General features: G+C 34.1%; 2 protein-coding genes across 14 annotated transcripts in view; one reads left to right on the forward strand and one right to left on the reverse strand.

The window, feature by feature from the left end:
• Positions 1-813: 813 nt before the first annotated feature.
• Positions 814-1,853, forward strand: LOC123720109 (ADP-ribosylation factor-like protein 6-interacting protein 1). The gene is made up of 3 exons (XM_045676604.1): positions 814-1,016; positions 1,089-1,460; positions 1,531-1,853. The coding sequence occupies exons 1-3, from the start codon at positions 999-1,001 to the stop codon at positions 1,714-1,716; spliced, it is 576 nt and encodes a 191-aa protein (XP_045532560.1). The 5' UTR covers positions 814-998; the 3' UTR covers positions 1,717-1,853.
• A 329-nt stretch (positions 1,854-2,182) lies between these two features.
• The window catches only part of LOC123717343 (inositol hexakisphosphate and diphosphoinositol-pentakisphosphate kinase), a 38,232-nt gene continuing 22,594 nt past the window's right edge, over positions 2,183-17,820 (reverse strand). For 5 of the 13 annotated variants that reach the window (XM_045673309.1, XM_045673333.1, XM_045673325.1 and 2 more), the window contains 12 exons: positions 16,131-16,258; positions 15,279-15,393; positions 14,787-14,867; positions 14,135-14,220; positions 12,152-12,263; positions 11,766-11,847; positions 9,127-9,411; positions 8,256-8,414; positions 7,604-7,730; positions 6,071-6,174; positions 3,544-3,647; positions 2,208-2,954 (listed from right to left, as the gene is read on the reverse strand). In XM_045673309.1, the coding sequence (XP_045529265.1) occupies positions 2,418-2,954; positions 3,544-3,647; positions 6,071-6,174; positions 7,604-7,730; positions 8,256-8,414; positions 9,127-9,411; positions 11,766-11,847; positions 12,152-12,263; positions 14,135-14,220; positions 14,787-14,867; positions 15,279-15,393; positions 16,131-16,258 (1,920 nt within the window). In that variant the 3' untranslated portion in view covers positions 2,208-2,417. Of the gene's footprint in view, positions 2,955-3,543; positions 3,648-6,070; positions 6,175-7,603; positions 7,731-8,255; positions 8,415-9,126; positions 10,064-11,765; positions 11,848-12,151; positions 12,264-14,134; positions 14,221-14,786; positions 14,868-15,278; positions 15,394-16,130; positions 16,259-17,820 lie in introns of those variants that run through there. The other 8 variants (XM_045673359.1, XM_045673349.1, XM_045673341.1 and 5 more) reach the window with 7 other exon arrangements.

Genomic DNA, 17,820 nt, shown 5'->3' on the forward strand with positions numbered 1-17,820 from the left:
AGAGTATAACAAAAATGCAGAATGAGAGTGAGTTGATAACTGAATCTGTGATACCAGAGACAGGAGAGAAAACTTCCAGGCATTACCTATTTACAGATGAAGAGTGTGTCATTGTAAGTAATCCAATGAATATTTCATATATTATAAAACCAAAAGACTTGTATTAGCATATAAATAGATTAAATTATTATGAGTATAGTTTTGTTTACCTCCTAGCTACAGCTTTATTGTTCTGTAATATCAACTACTTTATCTTTTATTTTTCAGACATTAACTCATGAAAAGGCAAAGACCCCTGCGAAAAGGTATTTTAAAAGAGTAACTTCCTAAACCTCTATACTTCTTGTATAAATTATTTTAAAATATTTAGATATGTTTCTGATTGAATTGCTTAGTACTTAAGTTATGAGATTATTTTATATAGATTTTATATTTTACTTTTTCAAAATACCTATCATAATTTTTTATACTTTTTTTATGTTTTATATAAATTCTATTTAAAGTCTTTCCAATAAAAAAATAATTTTATGGCCTGTCTTTTTTTATCACGATATACCAAATTGACCAAAATAGAATCATTGAAGAAACTCCAAATAACAAGAAATGCTAATAATGTAGGTTTATTATTTGAAAACACATTACTGCATTATCCTTATTATCAATGTCTTCGAGCCATCTCTTTTTGCGTATAAAAAAAATTTATTCAGTCGTAACAAAATATTTTAGACCTGTGTTAATGTGACCAATATATTTGGGTACTATCTATGAATTATATATATAATCTATGACTACAATTTTGACATATGTCAGGGGTGGAAAGAAAATGTACGCATAAGTGACGGAGCATCGATTTTTTGTTTGAAATTTTTAACAAAAGAAAACGGTCAAGAACCCAAGGCGGTCAGGTTAAGTAGGGAGTTACGAAGTGGTAAACCAATATTTGAAGATTCAAATATTAAACTATTGCCATAGGTACAGTCAAACCTATAAAAATAACTATGTCTGAAGGAAACCAGGTATTTAACCAACTTTTTAGAAGATTCTGCTTGACCGGCGGTAAATGAGAATTATATTATCTTTTTTTCTAGGAAATACAAATAAAGAACTTGAAAAAATTGCTTGAAGGATGGCGTATGGCAGTTCTGCCTATAAAATCCATATTTCTCTGGGAACAGCAGTGGCATCCGTGCGCTATAGTTGCAACTGTATCGGTTCTTTATTTTATTATCTGGTTAATGGATCTCAATAGCTTGGCGACGTTTGCCATAATTGGCCTATTTTTCAATTTCTTAGATTTTATTGTACCAATTATATTTAACTCAATCTGCAGTCCTAGCTCATGGACTGGTCAGCATGAGAAGGTGTTTGACGAAGTTTGCAGAAGTGTTGTGAGTTCTTATAATAAAACTCTTCGTCAGCTGTGCCAATTTTATTCCCTAAGGGAAAACAGCCCCTTTATGGTAAGAATTCAATTATTATATACAAGTTTCAGAAATCTTTTTTATATACTTGTTATCTTTTTATTTTCAGTACTATATAATATCAATCAGCATGTTATGCACTCTAGCATGGATGGCAGCATCAATCAACAATGTTTTTCTGCTTTATATATTCTCAGTGGTGGTTTTGCTCTGGCCAGGTATCCAGCACAGGGGTATTTTCAACACCCTTCTTGGTATGATGCACATGGCACCAAAAACCATTAAATTGCAGTAATACAATGTACTATGCCCGCATTTCGCTGCTAGCTTTTTATGTGATGTAAGTCTGGTCATAACCATATTTTAAGTTAAGTTAGGTACATTATGTTGTGAGCTTTAAATTTTATTAAATAAAAGGGTATTTTTAATAAATTGTTGTTTTCCTATCATTATTTACAATTAATGGGTAAATTTCAGAGTCAAGACAGTGGTAAACATTTCTCCCACATAAATCCAATCTATATTTGATTGGATGTGACTATCATCACAGTCAGTGAAGTATTTATTCTTAACAAGAGTTTAAACAGTGTTAAGAATAAATTCTTCATATTGAAGTACTGCCTAGATAGACATAGTAAGTACTACCTACTCAATGTATTAAAGATCTACTTTCATTATCCTACTTTTGATATTTTAAAACTTAAATGTAACTAATGTTTTTTCTAAACCAGAAGCGGAGACTAAATAAAACCAAATTTGAATTCTCATTGAACTGAAGCATTGTATATTAAATAATACAACTTATTAGAAACTATTTTGTAAATATCACTAATTATCTAGAACCTACAAATAGCCAGTGAAGGGGTAACAATGTAGCCTGCATATTATTTATATCCATTCAATCGGCAAGTTGTTCACTATCTGAAAATTTATAGCCTCTATTAACATTCATGTCAGTTTGTGCATAACAATATTAGTACATGATAAATAAAATATCTAATTATTACATAAGTTAAAACCGGGTTTAACATTAACATTCTTAGCTTTAGTCACTAATGGCATTAGGATAGGTTTGTGTACCGTATTGGCTATGTTATTATTTGATTTGCTCTCACCAGAAGCGCTAGCTCTCAAACAGTCTTCAGACACAAGCGTTGTAGTGAATCTACTTCCGGTTACAGCTGTACTCTTTTGGGCGCTACTGTCACTATATCTTCTATTGGTGCTAACTTCGCTTTCTAATTTTCCTAAATCTCTTTGTATATTGAGTGAATCTAAGTTTTTGTAGAACTTCAACCGTTCCTTTGAACATTTCTTTGTTTCGTCTTTGTTGAAGTTTTTGCTGCTGCAGGGAAGATCTTTGAAGAAGGCTTCTGTCTGTTGAGGGGTGAGATTATATGACACTAAGTTAGTTTTTGTCGGTTTGAGGGTGTTCCTTGTGCATATTGGGCTCAAATCATTACGTATTATCTTTACAGGTGAACTACATGGATCCGCTGATAGTGTCTCTTCGTCATCTTCACCCTCTGCACTCTGGGAACGAAACATATTTGAATAAAATAAGTCTAATGAAATATTTTTTTTAACTTTGCCAAACACTTCTACACTAGTGATTTTTTTTATACTTTTACACTTATATTATTAAGAGTTAAAATTAATTTTTCCATCAATGAAATTATTTCTGGTAAATATATTTCACTCCTATCTGAAGAATATAAAGAAATTACCCAATAACCGAGCATGTTTAAGTCCTAACGTCTAATAATGACGAACAATGCGGTAAAATAATACGAGTTTATAGTAACCAAGATTAAGCCATTGACCGGCGTCATAAAAGGTCACACTAATTCTACTAATGTCCCATTGTTTATTATTTTCATAACTAGAGGTAATCCCACCTATTAATTTTTAAAATTAACATGAAGTAAAAAAAATGGATTCCGTTTTCGCCATTAATTATTTATCAGAATCGGTTTAACGGTGTAGTACTAGAAACTTATAGTTAAGACATTGTGGATTAGATATAATTATTAGATTGACAAGACATCGTAGCAAATAAAAATATGTATAGAACAGTGGTCTATGTCTCTGGCTAATCTGGTACCACAGGTCATTTACCCACCATAATATCGTGATCGGTGAGCGATCCGGCAGTGGCCTCGTTACTATTGAACTCGAGTTCTGAACTCGCAGAAACGGGCGTCACATCGCCGCTAATAGAAGAACCTATAACATAATAAAATTGTTAAAATTACCAATCTTAGTATTGTCTTTTACATATTGAAAGATAACAATTTTTTAACCGGATTAAAATTATTTGTATTATTATAAACTTATTACCAATCTTAACCCCTATGTCCCATAGAGCGTACATTTCGCCAATCATATAATTATTATACAAAGGATTACATGACGAAAACACATTTTCATTTAAGTTTGAATACCACGTTAAGCTGGATACCCCTGATAAAGTGTGCGAAGCGCACTAATACTAATCGTGACCCAACTCCGCATACGAATTATTTAATATTTACGCCAAATTAAAAAAAAATACTAATGGACAGAGGCGATGAGAACTTCGAAGAAACCGATCGTAGTTGGTAACACAGAAGGCAAAGACTGATCGTCCTCAAAACTCTACAACACTATAAGAGAGACGGATAGTCTGTTCCAGATACTTCTTTTGTACCAGACTTGAACTACTAACAAAAAAAATAGAGAAAGTGTAATATTATCTAGAGCATTCGAATTCTGGCTGTAGTAGGTCTTTTTATATATACACTACTACCGGCCAATTCTTCGTAGATATCTGATATTTCAGACAATTAAAAATAACCTAAGCGTTCCGTTATCAAAATATCTATTTTTACAAACACTTGAGTAGTTTTTGAGTTTATTACATTAATATCTTTATCTATCATTTTAAAATATAAATAGGATAAACACTTATTTAGTACAGTGAAGGCAAATCATCGCGAGGACAGCGACGTGACTTCATGATCTTCAGAGGAATCTAAATAAACCCTATGCCATAATACCGGTTACAGGGATTATACATAACTCAATAAACATGTGCTATCTATAATTAGCGTCTTTACGAGTAGTTAAAACCCACTTTCAGTAAAATATAATCACCCAAACTCATCCTAAGAATTTGACAAGTACTTACGCTGTCTTTGCGTACGAAACATCCAACAGCGCTAATATGTTTCATACAAATTTACACTTCATACTTTATGTAACTCATGAAAGACCGTATCGCTGTATTTCAAAATCAAAACTATTCTGAATGAAAGTATAGCGTATGCTATACTATTTTAGCTAGGTACAATGCTGGACAATGGAAATCCATTGTTCAAATGGGAAACTCTGTAAACTTAAAACTGTTGTTAGGGCCTATATTTAAATACAAACCATTTATATGTCCATTGTAAAATAAGGCCTTTATTCGAAAAATATATGTCCATCTCTTCGCAAAAAATAACAAGGAACAATTCACGCAAACAGTTTTATATTTAGGCAAATGAGGTAGAAGTCAGAGGACCGTACGTTGCCGGTTGCATTATGTTGTACAAATACAGTGATACCTCGATATAAGAGTGCCCTAATATACGACTGTTTCGACATAAGAGTTTCGCAAGATTTGAGATACAAGGAATCGCACACTAAACACTGCACTAACAGTTTCTACCACTAGACCTCAGTCTGTTTAGCTTGTTTCCCTCGTTTTCAAAACATTTTTGAAAAGTTAGGTTCGCGTTTTTTGCATTTTGTACATTGACAAAAGATTATCACATTTATCTTTAGAGCCATGGGTCCGAAGGAATCATCTATTTAATTAAAGCGTGAAATCATTTTCTTCTTCCTACATACTTACTTACAACTTAACAAAAATGACGTTTTGGATCCAGCGAACGGATTGATGGCATTTCAATTAATTTCAATGGGGAGAATTGCTTTGAGGTACGAGCAAGATACGGAACGAATTAAACTCGTATATCGCAGTACCACTGCGGTCAGTAGTGCGGTCAAAAAATACCGTCTTGAAATACATCAGAGACAATAGCTAGAATCTAACTGTATTTAACACATATATTCTATAAAAAATAAGTTCTATGCAATTATATTTAAATATTAAGCGATTCAGTTTATAACTTTCATACATTAATTTTTTAACTATATTTAGATTAAACCATGCAAAACTGAATCCCATGCTTCATGATTTCGTGCACGTGCAACTTATTAAATAATCGAGAAGCGACGATTTTGTGCTGCGCTGATATTCCGTGTCGAAACATAGAATAAGCATGCTGATAGAAATATATTTAAATGAAGATTTTGCTGTTTATAAAAATATTTTTTTCGGCTATACTTTTCAGTTCTTTTATGTGTGTTTCAATGTTTTATTGACATAACTTAAAGCAGACAGTATTTTATTCAGACAGAAAACTTGAATTAATTTACAGTGTACACTGTCCAAGTGGGTCGTGTGTCGTGTGTCGTGTCCACCACTTAGAAAAAAGCTCAAATAGCCACTGGGGACAATAATGTCGCATTACAATTAATCATAAAAATTGCGTTATCAACGTGTTTACGAATAGCCTCAAGGCATTTTATGTGTATGAGTGTATCGTGTGCGGAAGTGATACCTGGGAGGAGTTCCCCGAGAGCGTAGGGCCGCAGCTCGCACAATGTCGCCGCCTCGCCGTCCCACTGGGGGAGCTTGTTTGGCACATTTTTACTCCAATTGCTACTGGAATGTTAAAATGCATTTCCCAAACGAACGGGAACTGTTCTGCTGTCGTACCATGATCTTATAATGATTTTAAACATCTGTCTCAATTCTTGAATTAAGATTCATACTTTCATTATAGTCATGTGTGAAATGATATGTTCTATCTACAAGCGCTCCTTTTATTTTAATTTTATTACAATTTCGTTACATTAAATTACAAACAAATAACATAAATGAGAGCAGCCTTATCGCTAACAACCACAGTACGGAAAAAACTACAATTAAATACTAAGGGTAAAGTGCAAGAAATGCCTCAAATCAATTTAAAAAAACATTAAAAACATCTAAAATCACCAAAGTTATATAATAATCTAATTTTTTAACTGGTGGTTTCACTGTTTTTCATACAGATACCGGCAAACTTCATGAGCATTAAACAAGGAAGTGGGGGAAAGTTTGCGCATCGCACACAGCGCGGGACACAAACGTCAAGTGATTTACCAATCACGCGATCGACACGTCGCTGTCCCAGTGATACCTTAAAATCGCTTCTGGCAAGGCAAGGACATTTGTTCAAGATTTTTGCCGGTACCTACTAATATTATTAAGACGAAAAATTTATAATTTTTGTTTGTAATTAACAAAATCTCAATTTAAATGCTACCTAGAACGTTTACTTAATAATTTAATAACATGGCATATAATACAAATTTTGATGTATTTGTTCATAGGACAGAACTGTTTTTGTAATAAACTATAACGGCTTTTTTAAAATAAGATCATGGTACGTAAGCGGTGTTAGCACATTAAACTCCCACAATGTGCAAAATGCGAAAACAAACGACTCAGGTCGTGTATGTACAACAAAAATAAGCATATTAGCAGATTTAATGACACAAGAAGTGATTATCTTAAATAGGTTTCCCGAAATATATTTAGTTAACATAAAATTATCAAATTTAGTACATTATTTAGATTTTAAAGACAACTAAAAGACCAAGGAGAAGGAGAAGAGGGCGGCCCTGAGGTGGATAAACGGAATAGAAGCATTAGCAGGAAGCGAATAGAGCAAGAAAGCCATGGATATTTGGAAAAAGCTGGAGAAGTGCCCATGATTTAAATGGTAACAATTAATGGTACTGAAGGAAGTTAGGATAACAAGAAAAATTAAATTTTTATAACAAATCTAAAAACTAAACTGTATGTAGAATACAAAATAATAAAATCTTTGCAAATAAAGATTGGGAATAATAATTATTATTTAGATAATTTCGGAAGACATACTTAATCGAAGAAGAGTGATAGGTCTATATCTATAATGTTAAATGTAATTGAAAGTAAAAATGCCTTCATATTATTTATAGATCTATTTTGCTTAAACTCAAAAATAAATACTCGGGCATCTTCACTCCATCTGTATCCTACAAATCTGTGGAATACGACGTACCTTTCGTTGTTCTTATTTTCGGTTCCGCCGTAGTTGGAGTTGGGTGATGAGGGGCCGGCTGATGACAAGGCACTGGGTAGTTCTCCTGACGATGACATCAATGAAGATGGACCACTCCAACCTACACCTATATTAGTATAAGAGAAATTTTCGTCACGAAATCTACACTCTTTATTGTATATGTACGACAATTTGAACCATTGTTGTATATCGAGTATGTAGAAGAAACCGCGGTCACAGCTAGTAAATCGTGAAAGGCTTTTAGCTGAATCTACTAAAACCTAGGCTATTAGAAAAATGGAACGATCATGACATCACGACCCTTGTACAAAAAATGTGTGCGCCCGACAGAAGCGATAACTTAAACTAATCTAAGTTGAACTATTTAATATTAAAATTGTTTAACTTCAGAAAAACTTATTTCATTACTTAAACTGCATGTATATGATATGGTTATTTATATGGAAGACCACCAAAATTTGTTTGAAGGCTTCCAGTGATTTTTTTAAAGTTAAATCAATTTGTGATAAGAGTTCCGTTTTTTAGGTTAACTTAACTTAGATGAAGGTTCTATGCACACCAAGGTATAATCCCATTTCCATTTTTTGAAACTATAAAGTGTATTTTTAAGCAATATAAATTAAATACGTACTATTTGTAGGCGAATGCTTAACAGGCGGTTTTGTCAATGGCTGAACCGGAGCTGCGCTGAGTCTCTCAAGGAAATCATCCAATTGTCGCAGTGACAACGCATTGTGGAGTGTTTCCAAAGGGCGAATAGCTGGAACACCTCCGAAACCCTCCAATGCCGCTATATAAAAAAACTCAATATAGTACATATACACATCGTATTCATAACTTTTGTACTAACTGAAAATATCGTGTTATTATTAAAAAATGAATAAATCAATAGCGCTACATATTTTTAGGTCTGGGCCTTTCTATACAGAAAACAGATACCTGTTTCATGAACATTTGTTAATCTAATAGGCAAATAGGTGATCAGCCTTAAGGCAAGCCGGTTTCCTCACGATGTTTTCCTTCAAACGTTCGAGTGAATGATAAATGCGCACATAGAACGTCCTCAGGGATAAGAGTCGTACGTTGAACACTGCTGTCATTTTTCATTGCTTTGTTTTATTCCATACTTTATGTCTAAGTAATTGTATATCTTATGTAGTTTTGCACTTCTTGCGCTTACCTTATTTAATTTTATATTATCCTTAAAGTGGTTGACATCGCTTGAAAGCGATAAGGCCGTCAATAGCCCTACTTATTATTTAATTATGTGATGTATTTCTTGCGTCGAAGTATAAATGAATAAATAGATAAATATAGTATTTACTTGGAAATTATGTATTCAAAATAATAACAGTTTTGAAGTTTTGTTCAACACAAAAAAGTCTTCCTCGCCGTAATTTCTTGTTTTCGTACGTTTGGACTATTTCAAAGGCTTGAATGCTGGCCTTTTCTATACATGCGCTTGTATTGTCAAAACTCAAAGTATTGTCAAAAATACTCACTATTACTCGTAGTTGAGGGTATCATAACGCGGAGATTAGGCGCTGAACTGGAGCCCGATATGACAGCGGTACTGAAGAGTCCCGCGGCGCCTCCCAACTTGCCTCTAGCCAGCCCCAACATCTTGAGGTAGCTCATCTGGCCGGCGATGCTGTGCCGCTGACGCCGCCCTGCGCCGCGCACGCTACAGTCCGGCCACGAGGCCACGCGCCCCGTCCCCACGCGCCCGAAAGGGGGGGAAGGGGGGCAATGAGGGGGACTCACTCTCAGTATGGGGACGACGGGGGCTACGTTACGCGACGGGGCACGAGCGGTTATATGATATGCGAGCGGGTTAGGGGAGTGATATAGAATACATTAGTGTATTGTATAGATATGCCGCGAATCAATTGCCGTTTTGACGACAGTTTCTGTGAGAAAAACCTTTGGTTAATATTAAATGGGATGTCAAAACAACAATAAATTCACGGGCGAATAAATAAATAAACTACATAATAATACATAGAATAGAGGTGCTCGTAAGCGTGGCAGTGGTACGATAGAACTGTAGCCCGACGCGGTGGCAACGAGCGATTGACCGGCAAACTTGTACCGTACATCGCAATACTACTCCTGTGTTGACGGACGTCGACGCAGAACTAACAAAGCGACTAGTTTCAAGTTTGCATTTCATTAAAGATAAAAACCCTCTATTTATATTCCAACCTTTATATATTTCTTTTCTATACAGAGACAAGAGACGATCACTGATCAGTAAAGACGTGACGTGTACATCGTCAATAGCGCATTCGGCATATTAAACATTTAGAGATTAGTGCATTAATAAAAGATCATGCTGTCAGTCAAACACTCGTATTCACGCGCCTCCGAGGCAACGCAACACACAAGATCGCCGGCCAGAGTGAGCTAGCTAAGGGCCGTAACGCCGGAGCCAACTTTCTACTTCCACAAAAATTACAAACATCAAACGATAACGAGCTCTATTAGTAGACAATTATTTCTTAATTCTATGGACTTCAAGTAAGCCATACAAAAGGAATGGTGTGAAAGAATCTACATGACATGCAAGCCATCGCCAGGACTGATGAAGTTCTATTTAGAAGTAATTTGTCCGTGAACTGTTTTCTTTTTATCGAACAGAGGGCAAACGGGCAGGAGGCTCACCTGATGTTCAGTGATACCACCGCCCACGGATACTCTAAATGCCAAAGGTCTCGCGAGTGCGTTGCCGGTTTTTATTTTGACATAACACAGGGCACATATTTGTTTCCATAGAATTAGAACCGGACCGAAAACAAACTCAATTATACTATATGTTGTAAATAAAATCTTCCATAGCGAACATATATAGATTATATACTACATGATATATTGTAAATATACTTACCTGTATACAACTAGTTTCAATTCAACAAAAATCATCAGTGATGCTAAACTGAGATTTAAATTTAGCCTACTAGACTAAATAGTGTTTATTAGTAAAAAAACATCTAATCGGACTGCTCCTAAGTCGACTTGTCACTACTGGGCCATAGTTACCACACTTGAGTTAGTCGATAAACACCGAATCCAAAACCGTGGCCCTTATATAAAATATCTTAGGCCTTGAGCTATGCTCTTCTGTGTCTTTCAAAATTATAATCTCGCCAATTTCAGACCATATCTTCAATTGGTCCAAGGCAAACTCCAACATCTTTTGATATACCAGACTGACAGTATGAAAAAAGAAAACGGAGAGTAATCTGTATTAAAGAGTAGCGGAGAGTTTATTGCCGGTTCTTCTCTTCCGTTCTACGCCCTTCATTTGAGAACTGGCAGTTAATGTAGAATGAGAAGCGATTCATACACATTTCATTTTTTGACGTTCATAAGTGTACATTGTGTTACCTATATGAATAAATGAAAGCCGTGTCGAGTAAAAGTAAGTCACGTACGCGTTTATTTTTATTTTTTCACGCGTTATTTTATCAATAGTATGTAATTCTTTAGCTTGTTTTTCCTAATTAACTTCTTACGTTCCTTTTTTGAATTTTTTATTGGTTATGCATTCTCGTCAATTAAGGACTGAATTGTTTTTTTGTAAATTCTTTTATTTAAAAAAAAGGTCACATATTAGTCGAACTGACGATGGAATAGTAAATAATATGTCTTGGGATAAATCCTAATACTTTCTTAGAGTTTATTTTCATCGAAGACTGTGTTTGATCGAAGTGGAACATATGTGTAAAATTTAGTAATGACAATTAACACGTACAAACTTGACGTTTGTTTATGCGTTTATGTCATAGGGACGACGGGTCGACGCCATCTTGCTTAATGAAGCGTTTTGGCGGGTTCTTGAAATTATTAATTTCAATTTAACCGAATTCAAAAAGAATTATAGGTTCTTATGTCAATGATTTTTGAAATCTTGTCAAATAGACAATTTATATCTATGCATTTTAATTATTGCCCAACTCTCGATTATACACAGATTATTAATAAATCTGTGTAATTTTGATAAGAACGATATGGATATACGTCGCAATCTATCCCATTAAAGACATACAAACAGTCATAAAGCTAAAATACTTTATAGTCATATAGAAGGGTTGCATTGAATTGGATTCGGTGTTGCGAGTAATTGTGTCCGCAGTGTTACCATTATCGTGTTGTTTTTGTTGGTCGTAGCTGCGCGCACGCGGCTGTGGCTCTTCGCCCTCTTTAGTCTCTTTCTCTTCGCTCTATAACAATTTTTCATGTTATAACAAATCCAAACGAAAATGTTCAAAGATTTCAACTTTGTGTTAGTATATTTAATTTGTTAAGAAACTATTCTACTGGCGTCGTTTAAGCCTAGAAAATATTAATTTTTAATCGTAGCAAAAACGTAGAAATATTTCTGAGATTATTGCAACTAATTAATATTAATATAACCAAAGGACTTGTTGTTGTCTTGCAATTTAAAAAAATCGTTGAAAACGATAATATTATTATTCAAATCCGAAAAAGGGTAAGCATTCTTATTAAATACACATTTATACGCACCTGCGCATGTTCCCTATCATCAGGATGTGTATGACTGCGCGAGCGCAGCTCTTCGTTGAGGCGCGCTGCTAGAGATGATGCTTCGTGACCACTCACTGTATAGTGTAGGTTGCTAAAAGGTATTATTATAAAGGTACTTATTTAGGTAACTAATAAGTAATATAACTTGGCAAATTATTTTTTCTAAAATGTTCACATTGTCACTTTCGTTTTTTATACTTAACTAGATGACCCGGAGAAAATTCTATCAGCAAACATATTTGTGTCGAAACATAATACACCATTTTTAAAACAGACCAAAGTATATATATGACATTTTTTATTTCTAATACGACAAAAGACATCAAGTATTCAATTTCCAGCAGTTTTTATTGTAACCACCGATTAAGCCTTCCTTGAACTTCCACAATAGAACTTCTCGAGTTTTAGCGAGACAACGAGATTTTTTTTAATGACACACATCGACCTTTTGGATCTAATACCGAATCCCTTGCGATGTTTTCTTCCGTACAAGCGAGTGTTTAATGCGCACATATAACGACTATTGTTGTACTTCCGGTGTTTTGGAATAAGAGTCTTACGCTCAAACTACTAGAACTCTTAATAAAATACAATGGCTTAATTATAAATTTTAAAATACATATATGAATTTTGATAGATATATAAACGAAACACATTTCCAACTGAATCAGATCCTGCATATTATACTTATCTTTTTCAACATAATTTGTCTCTACATAATAGAAATAAATTTACAGAAAAAGGTCCTAGTACACACCACAAATCCCCAATGCAAAAGCAAAAAAAAATACAATGTTAACTAAATACCAAGAGCCCCATCTGCTCGCTATGGAATGGAGGCACAGTAACAATTAAATACGCATACAAGGAAAATAGAAAGAAAATAGTAAGAAAATGGAACGAAAATTGTAAGAAAAAGAAAGAAAATAGTAATAAACAGAAAGAAAGCCCATTGGTGCACGGCATGGGATCGACCCTACGATCTCAGGGATAAGATTCGTCGCGTCACTTCTAAAAGTAAATTATTAATTCTATATACAGGTTTCAAAATCTTTATAGAGTAACATCAATTTTTTTTGTTTGCTATTTCTACATTTTTATTATTATTATTTAGTTAGCAAATGGACTGAGGCGCGGTAGCAGTTTCCCTTAATCCGATTACACTCCACCCTAACTGAGATTAATAAATAATTTTAAACTGACAAAATTCTATAAAAAGTATATTTAAGAATAACGCTCGTTATCGTTCTCTAAAGTAAATCAGTGGCGCCACAACCTTTTAGATTTAGGCCTCAGATTTATATATCTGTTCCACTATCATTTGTAAATATAATAGGCACAGGTGATCTGCCTGACACGCCGTCGACTTTTTGGATCGGAGCCTGGACTGGAGCCGGTTTCCTCGCGATGTTTTCTTCCACCGTTCGAGCGCTTGTTAAATGCGCATACAAAGAAAATAGAAAGAAAATGGAATAAAATAGAATGAACATAGAAAGAAAATGGAATAAAATAGTAAGAAAATAGAATGAAAATAGAATGAAAATAGAAAGAACATAGAAAGAAAATGGAATAAAATAGTAAGAAAAAAGAATGAAAATAGAAAGAACATAGAAAGAAAGTAGAAAGAAAATAGTAAGAAAATAGAAAGAAAATGGAATAAAATAGAATGAACATAGAAAGAAAATGGAATAAAATAGTAAGAAAAAAGAATGAAAATAGAAATAACATAGAAAGAAAGTAGAAAGAATATGGAATAAAATAGTAAGAAAATAGCAAGAAAAAGAAAGAAATGGAAAGAAAATAGCCTGGAATAGAACCTACAATAATTAATAATTAATTCAAAATCTTTTTAAACTTCTTTTTTTATTTTAGTTTGCTAATTATACATTTTTAATTATTATTATTCTATAGATAGCAAAATTGTAAATACGAGTAAAGATTTGAGTATAAAAAAAATATTACCAGATAGGTATTGGGTCAGAGGGTCTCAATTTTGATTTTGAACACTTCGTCCCCGAGAATGTGTTGTCCAATTCGTCAATCACATCCTGAAATTGTAAAATGTTTTATAAAAAATCTACCTGTACCCATGGATACTCTCAATGCCAGAGGGCTCTAGTGCGGCGTTTTAAGAATTGATACGCGTTATTGTTAAAGTACCCTAATTCGAATTGTTTCATAAATACTTCAGTTTGCAGCTGGTCCTACATAGTGGTGATGCGCGGCAGAAACTACCTTAAAAAACGCTCCGTTGTGGAACGACAGACGTCGAGGTGATACGGGTGGATACTACCAGTATCGGGTGGTGTCCGATGGTGAAATCTTCGGTAAGCTTTAAATTTGGTGACCACGCACGCTGTAAAGCACGCGACGCGTCGGAATTTTTTTTATGTAAAATAAATAATACATAAGCTTCAATCCGTTAAAAAAAGTGTTTTCTTTTATTTAAAATGATTAATGGACAGGCCCTGGTAAAGGGGATAAATTTAAAGCTTACCGAAGATTTCACCATCGGACACCACCCGTATTACCAGTATCCACCCGTATCATGGTTTACCCGAATTGGCAGTCTGATATATTCATGATATCCAAGCCTTTAAAAAATAAAACTTACAGGCTGTAATGTCTCCTGGCTCGCCATCTCATCGTCTTCCACTTCTTCTTCGATACATTTAACCGAATCGGGTGACAATTGCTGAAATTTTTTAAATTATCTTTAGGAATTTTTTATAAGCTTTGTGACAAATGTAGAATAAAATATTTTGTTTTATAGAACAGGGAGCAAACGGGCAGGAGGCTCACCTGATGTTAAGTGATACCATGGACACTCTCAATGCCAGAGGGCTCACGAATGCGTTGCCGGCCTTTTAAAAATATTTACGCTCTTTTTTTTTGAAGGACCGTAAGTCGAAGTAGACAGCTGGTTCAACTAGCGGTGGTGCCAAAATTGCCTTGAACTCTCAATCGTGGAAGGACGTCAATTAGTACAGATTCAAGATTTACTTAACTAGAACAAGATTGCTCAGCTGTTAATAACAAAATAGCATAGCATATTTATTAGGAAACAGACGATAAAAATAAATTCTTCATAATATCGAAAACATACTTCATTATTAGCCGTGGAATGATTCCGCGAATGTGGCCTAAAACCGGGTCCCGGCGGTAGATTCTTTTGCACGCAGCAATTCACGCCCGGACTGAAGTGTAATTCCACGTGGAATCTATAAAAAAATATGAATAAGTTGATTAAGTGGCTGACCGTACGAACTTCGTACCACCTAACAATAAATTAATATCGTGATACAGATTATATGATTTTATTTATTTAGGCATAACTAAAAAAAATATTACACATTATACAAAAACACTAGAAACCGTTTGCTAGAAAAGAAATAAGCGTCTGAACGCACGCATAAATATTTGACAGCAAATATGTCATTCCTTTATTATTACTGGCATTATTCTACATTTTTTATATATTAAATACGCCATTATGCGAATTTTGCGTAATTATTTTGAGAACTCGAAAGCCTTCTTTAAATACGTTCTTTAATTTGAGGGGATAGTTTACCGCATCATCGTGAACATCCAATGTTTGACAGTTACAAAGCCCATGAACATTTTGTATTGGATTTTTTATATGATAGGGTCAATCGAGCCTAAACATTTAAAATAATAAAAATACAACTCCGTTACTATTCGTACCTTCAGCGTAAATTTACCTATCGAAAAGGGCAAGATAACAATGTATGGAAATAATGAACTGCATAGATTAACAAAAGCTTTTAATTCCATTGAGTGACAAAAGGTCTGCTTCTCGAAGAAATAGTAACTCCTTTTGTCAATATTATAATCTATTAAAGTTTCAAATAGTGTGCATTTTCTGTGTATAGTTTTGTATGTGATATAAATGTAAAGCTTATTTTGTTTAAAAATAAATAAATTAAAAAAATTGTACCTCTCTTCAGAGCAAGGGTCCTTGGTAGGGTCCTCATAGAGCATGACGACAATCTGAGACATGTAGTTGAGTTCTGACACCATTGACACGTACTCCATTGCACGACGCCATTGCTCATCTTTCACTATCTGTAAAAGCCATCAGATCACATGATAAACTAAATATTAACAGATTTTTTGGTTTAGGTTTAGAACATTTGATTAAATACATATGTTTTGACAGTGGTCAATAAAATTAATATTTCTCGTTATTCTTGAGACCTTCTTAAAAACACAATGTACACATATGAACGTCAAAAACAGAAATGTATATTGTAATATATATAGAAATGTATAATGTATATATATAAAATGCTTGTAATTTTACATTTACTGCCAGTTTTCAAATCAAGGGCGTAAAACGGAAGGGAAGAACTGGCAATAAAATCTCCGCCACCCTTTTTAATCGCCAAGCTTTTTGTTTTTCACAACGTTTGTAAGGAACTGCAACTAGTACACCATATTCCACATGACATCTTAAGTAATTAAATATAATAAAATAAATTAAAAACAAAGATCTGTTCTCTATCAGCAGGAGGCATGATGTGAAATAGGAGCACGCACTTACATTCTCGTGGGAACAACATGCAAATACATAGTCGAAATAACTAACATCGCATACACGAATTCAAGTACGGCGAGTCCCACAAGTATCACCCGTTCACGAGTATCACGCATTTCCAGCCATCGGCCCCTCGCCATATTTTAGGAAGAGAGACAACCCGACGCAAAGACGCCAACAAGAAATTAAACACCAACAAGACGTACAAGCTGTTCTTGACAGTGAAGACATAAATATGCCTCATATATCAAATAAAATGGATAGCTATCTTATAATGTATTAATCCAAACAATACTGCAAGAGTTTATTTGTTTATTACAGAAATATACGCTATGCCAATACGATACCAGCGAGAAAATTAGAACAAAACATAATAAAGCATATAATATTAAACACAATATACACAATATCGCTACTGTGAAATTACTCTGCGAACATATAAATATGTCTATATTGTCGGAGGCAGCATTCCATGGGCGCAACGTCTTGGATAACGGGGAACTGTGCACCAGACTGGTTCTTGCCCTTGGTATCGCAAAATAACTTAGGCTTTCGCCGTCGCACATATCACATAGGTACAAAGAAACTCTTCAAGACTTTCAGTACGTAGTAGGGCAATTGCAAGTCCATGTAATGTTGTTTCTTTCTATGTGTATGTATTGTTTTGTATGCGATATAACTGTAAATTGGAGTAATCCGTATTTCCGTCATAAATCAAGAAAATATTAAACAGCATGAATATTTTAAAAACGAGGTAATGGAAATCCAAGCAGTAGGTGTGTTAATTAAAAACGATATAATTTGGTTATTGGCTATATATAGTCCAGCATGGTATATTAATAATGAAAGTTTACACAAGGATCTTATTTATTTATTCATTTGGGAAACAAACAGATACATCTCTAAAAGTAGAAGTCAGAAAAGAAATATAAACATAAAATTAAAGCATTGGATATATCCACAAAAAGTTTCACTGATAAAAAAGGATATAAAGCAAAACAAAACATGACATGACAGCAGAACAAAATATTTAAGTAGACAATACAAAGTTTATAAATCGGTAGAACGACAGGTATACTAGTAGCCAAAA

The sequence above is a fragment of the Pieris brassicae genome, chromosome 2, assembly GCF_905147105.1.
Source record: "Pieris brassicae chromosome 2, ilPieBrab1.1, whole genome shotgun sequence".
Lineage (NCBI taxonomy): Eukaryota > Metazoa > Arthropoda > Insecta > Lepidoptera > Pieridae > Pieris > Pieris brassicae.

Excerpts from the sequence above, each read along its gene's own strand:
- LOC123720109 (XM_045676604.1), top strand. Across the intron at positions 1,461-1,530 it reads GGGAAAACAGCCCCTTTATG|TACTATATAATATCAATCAG; the intron begins GTAAGAATTCAA and ends TTTTATTTTCAG.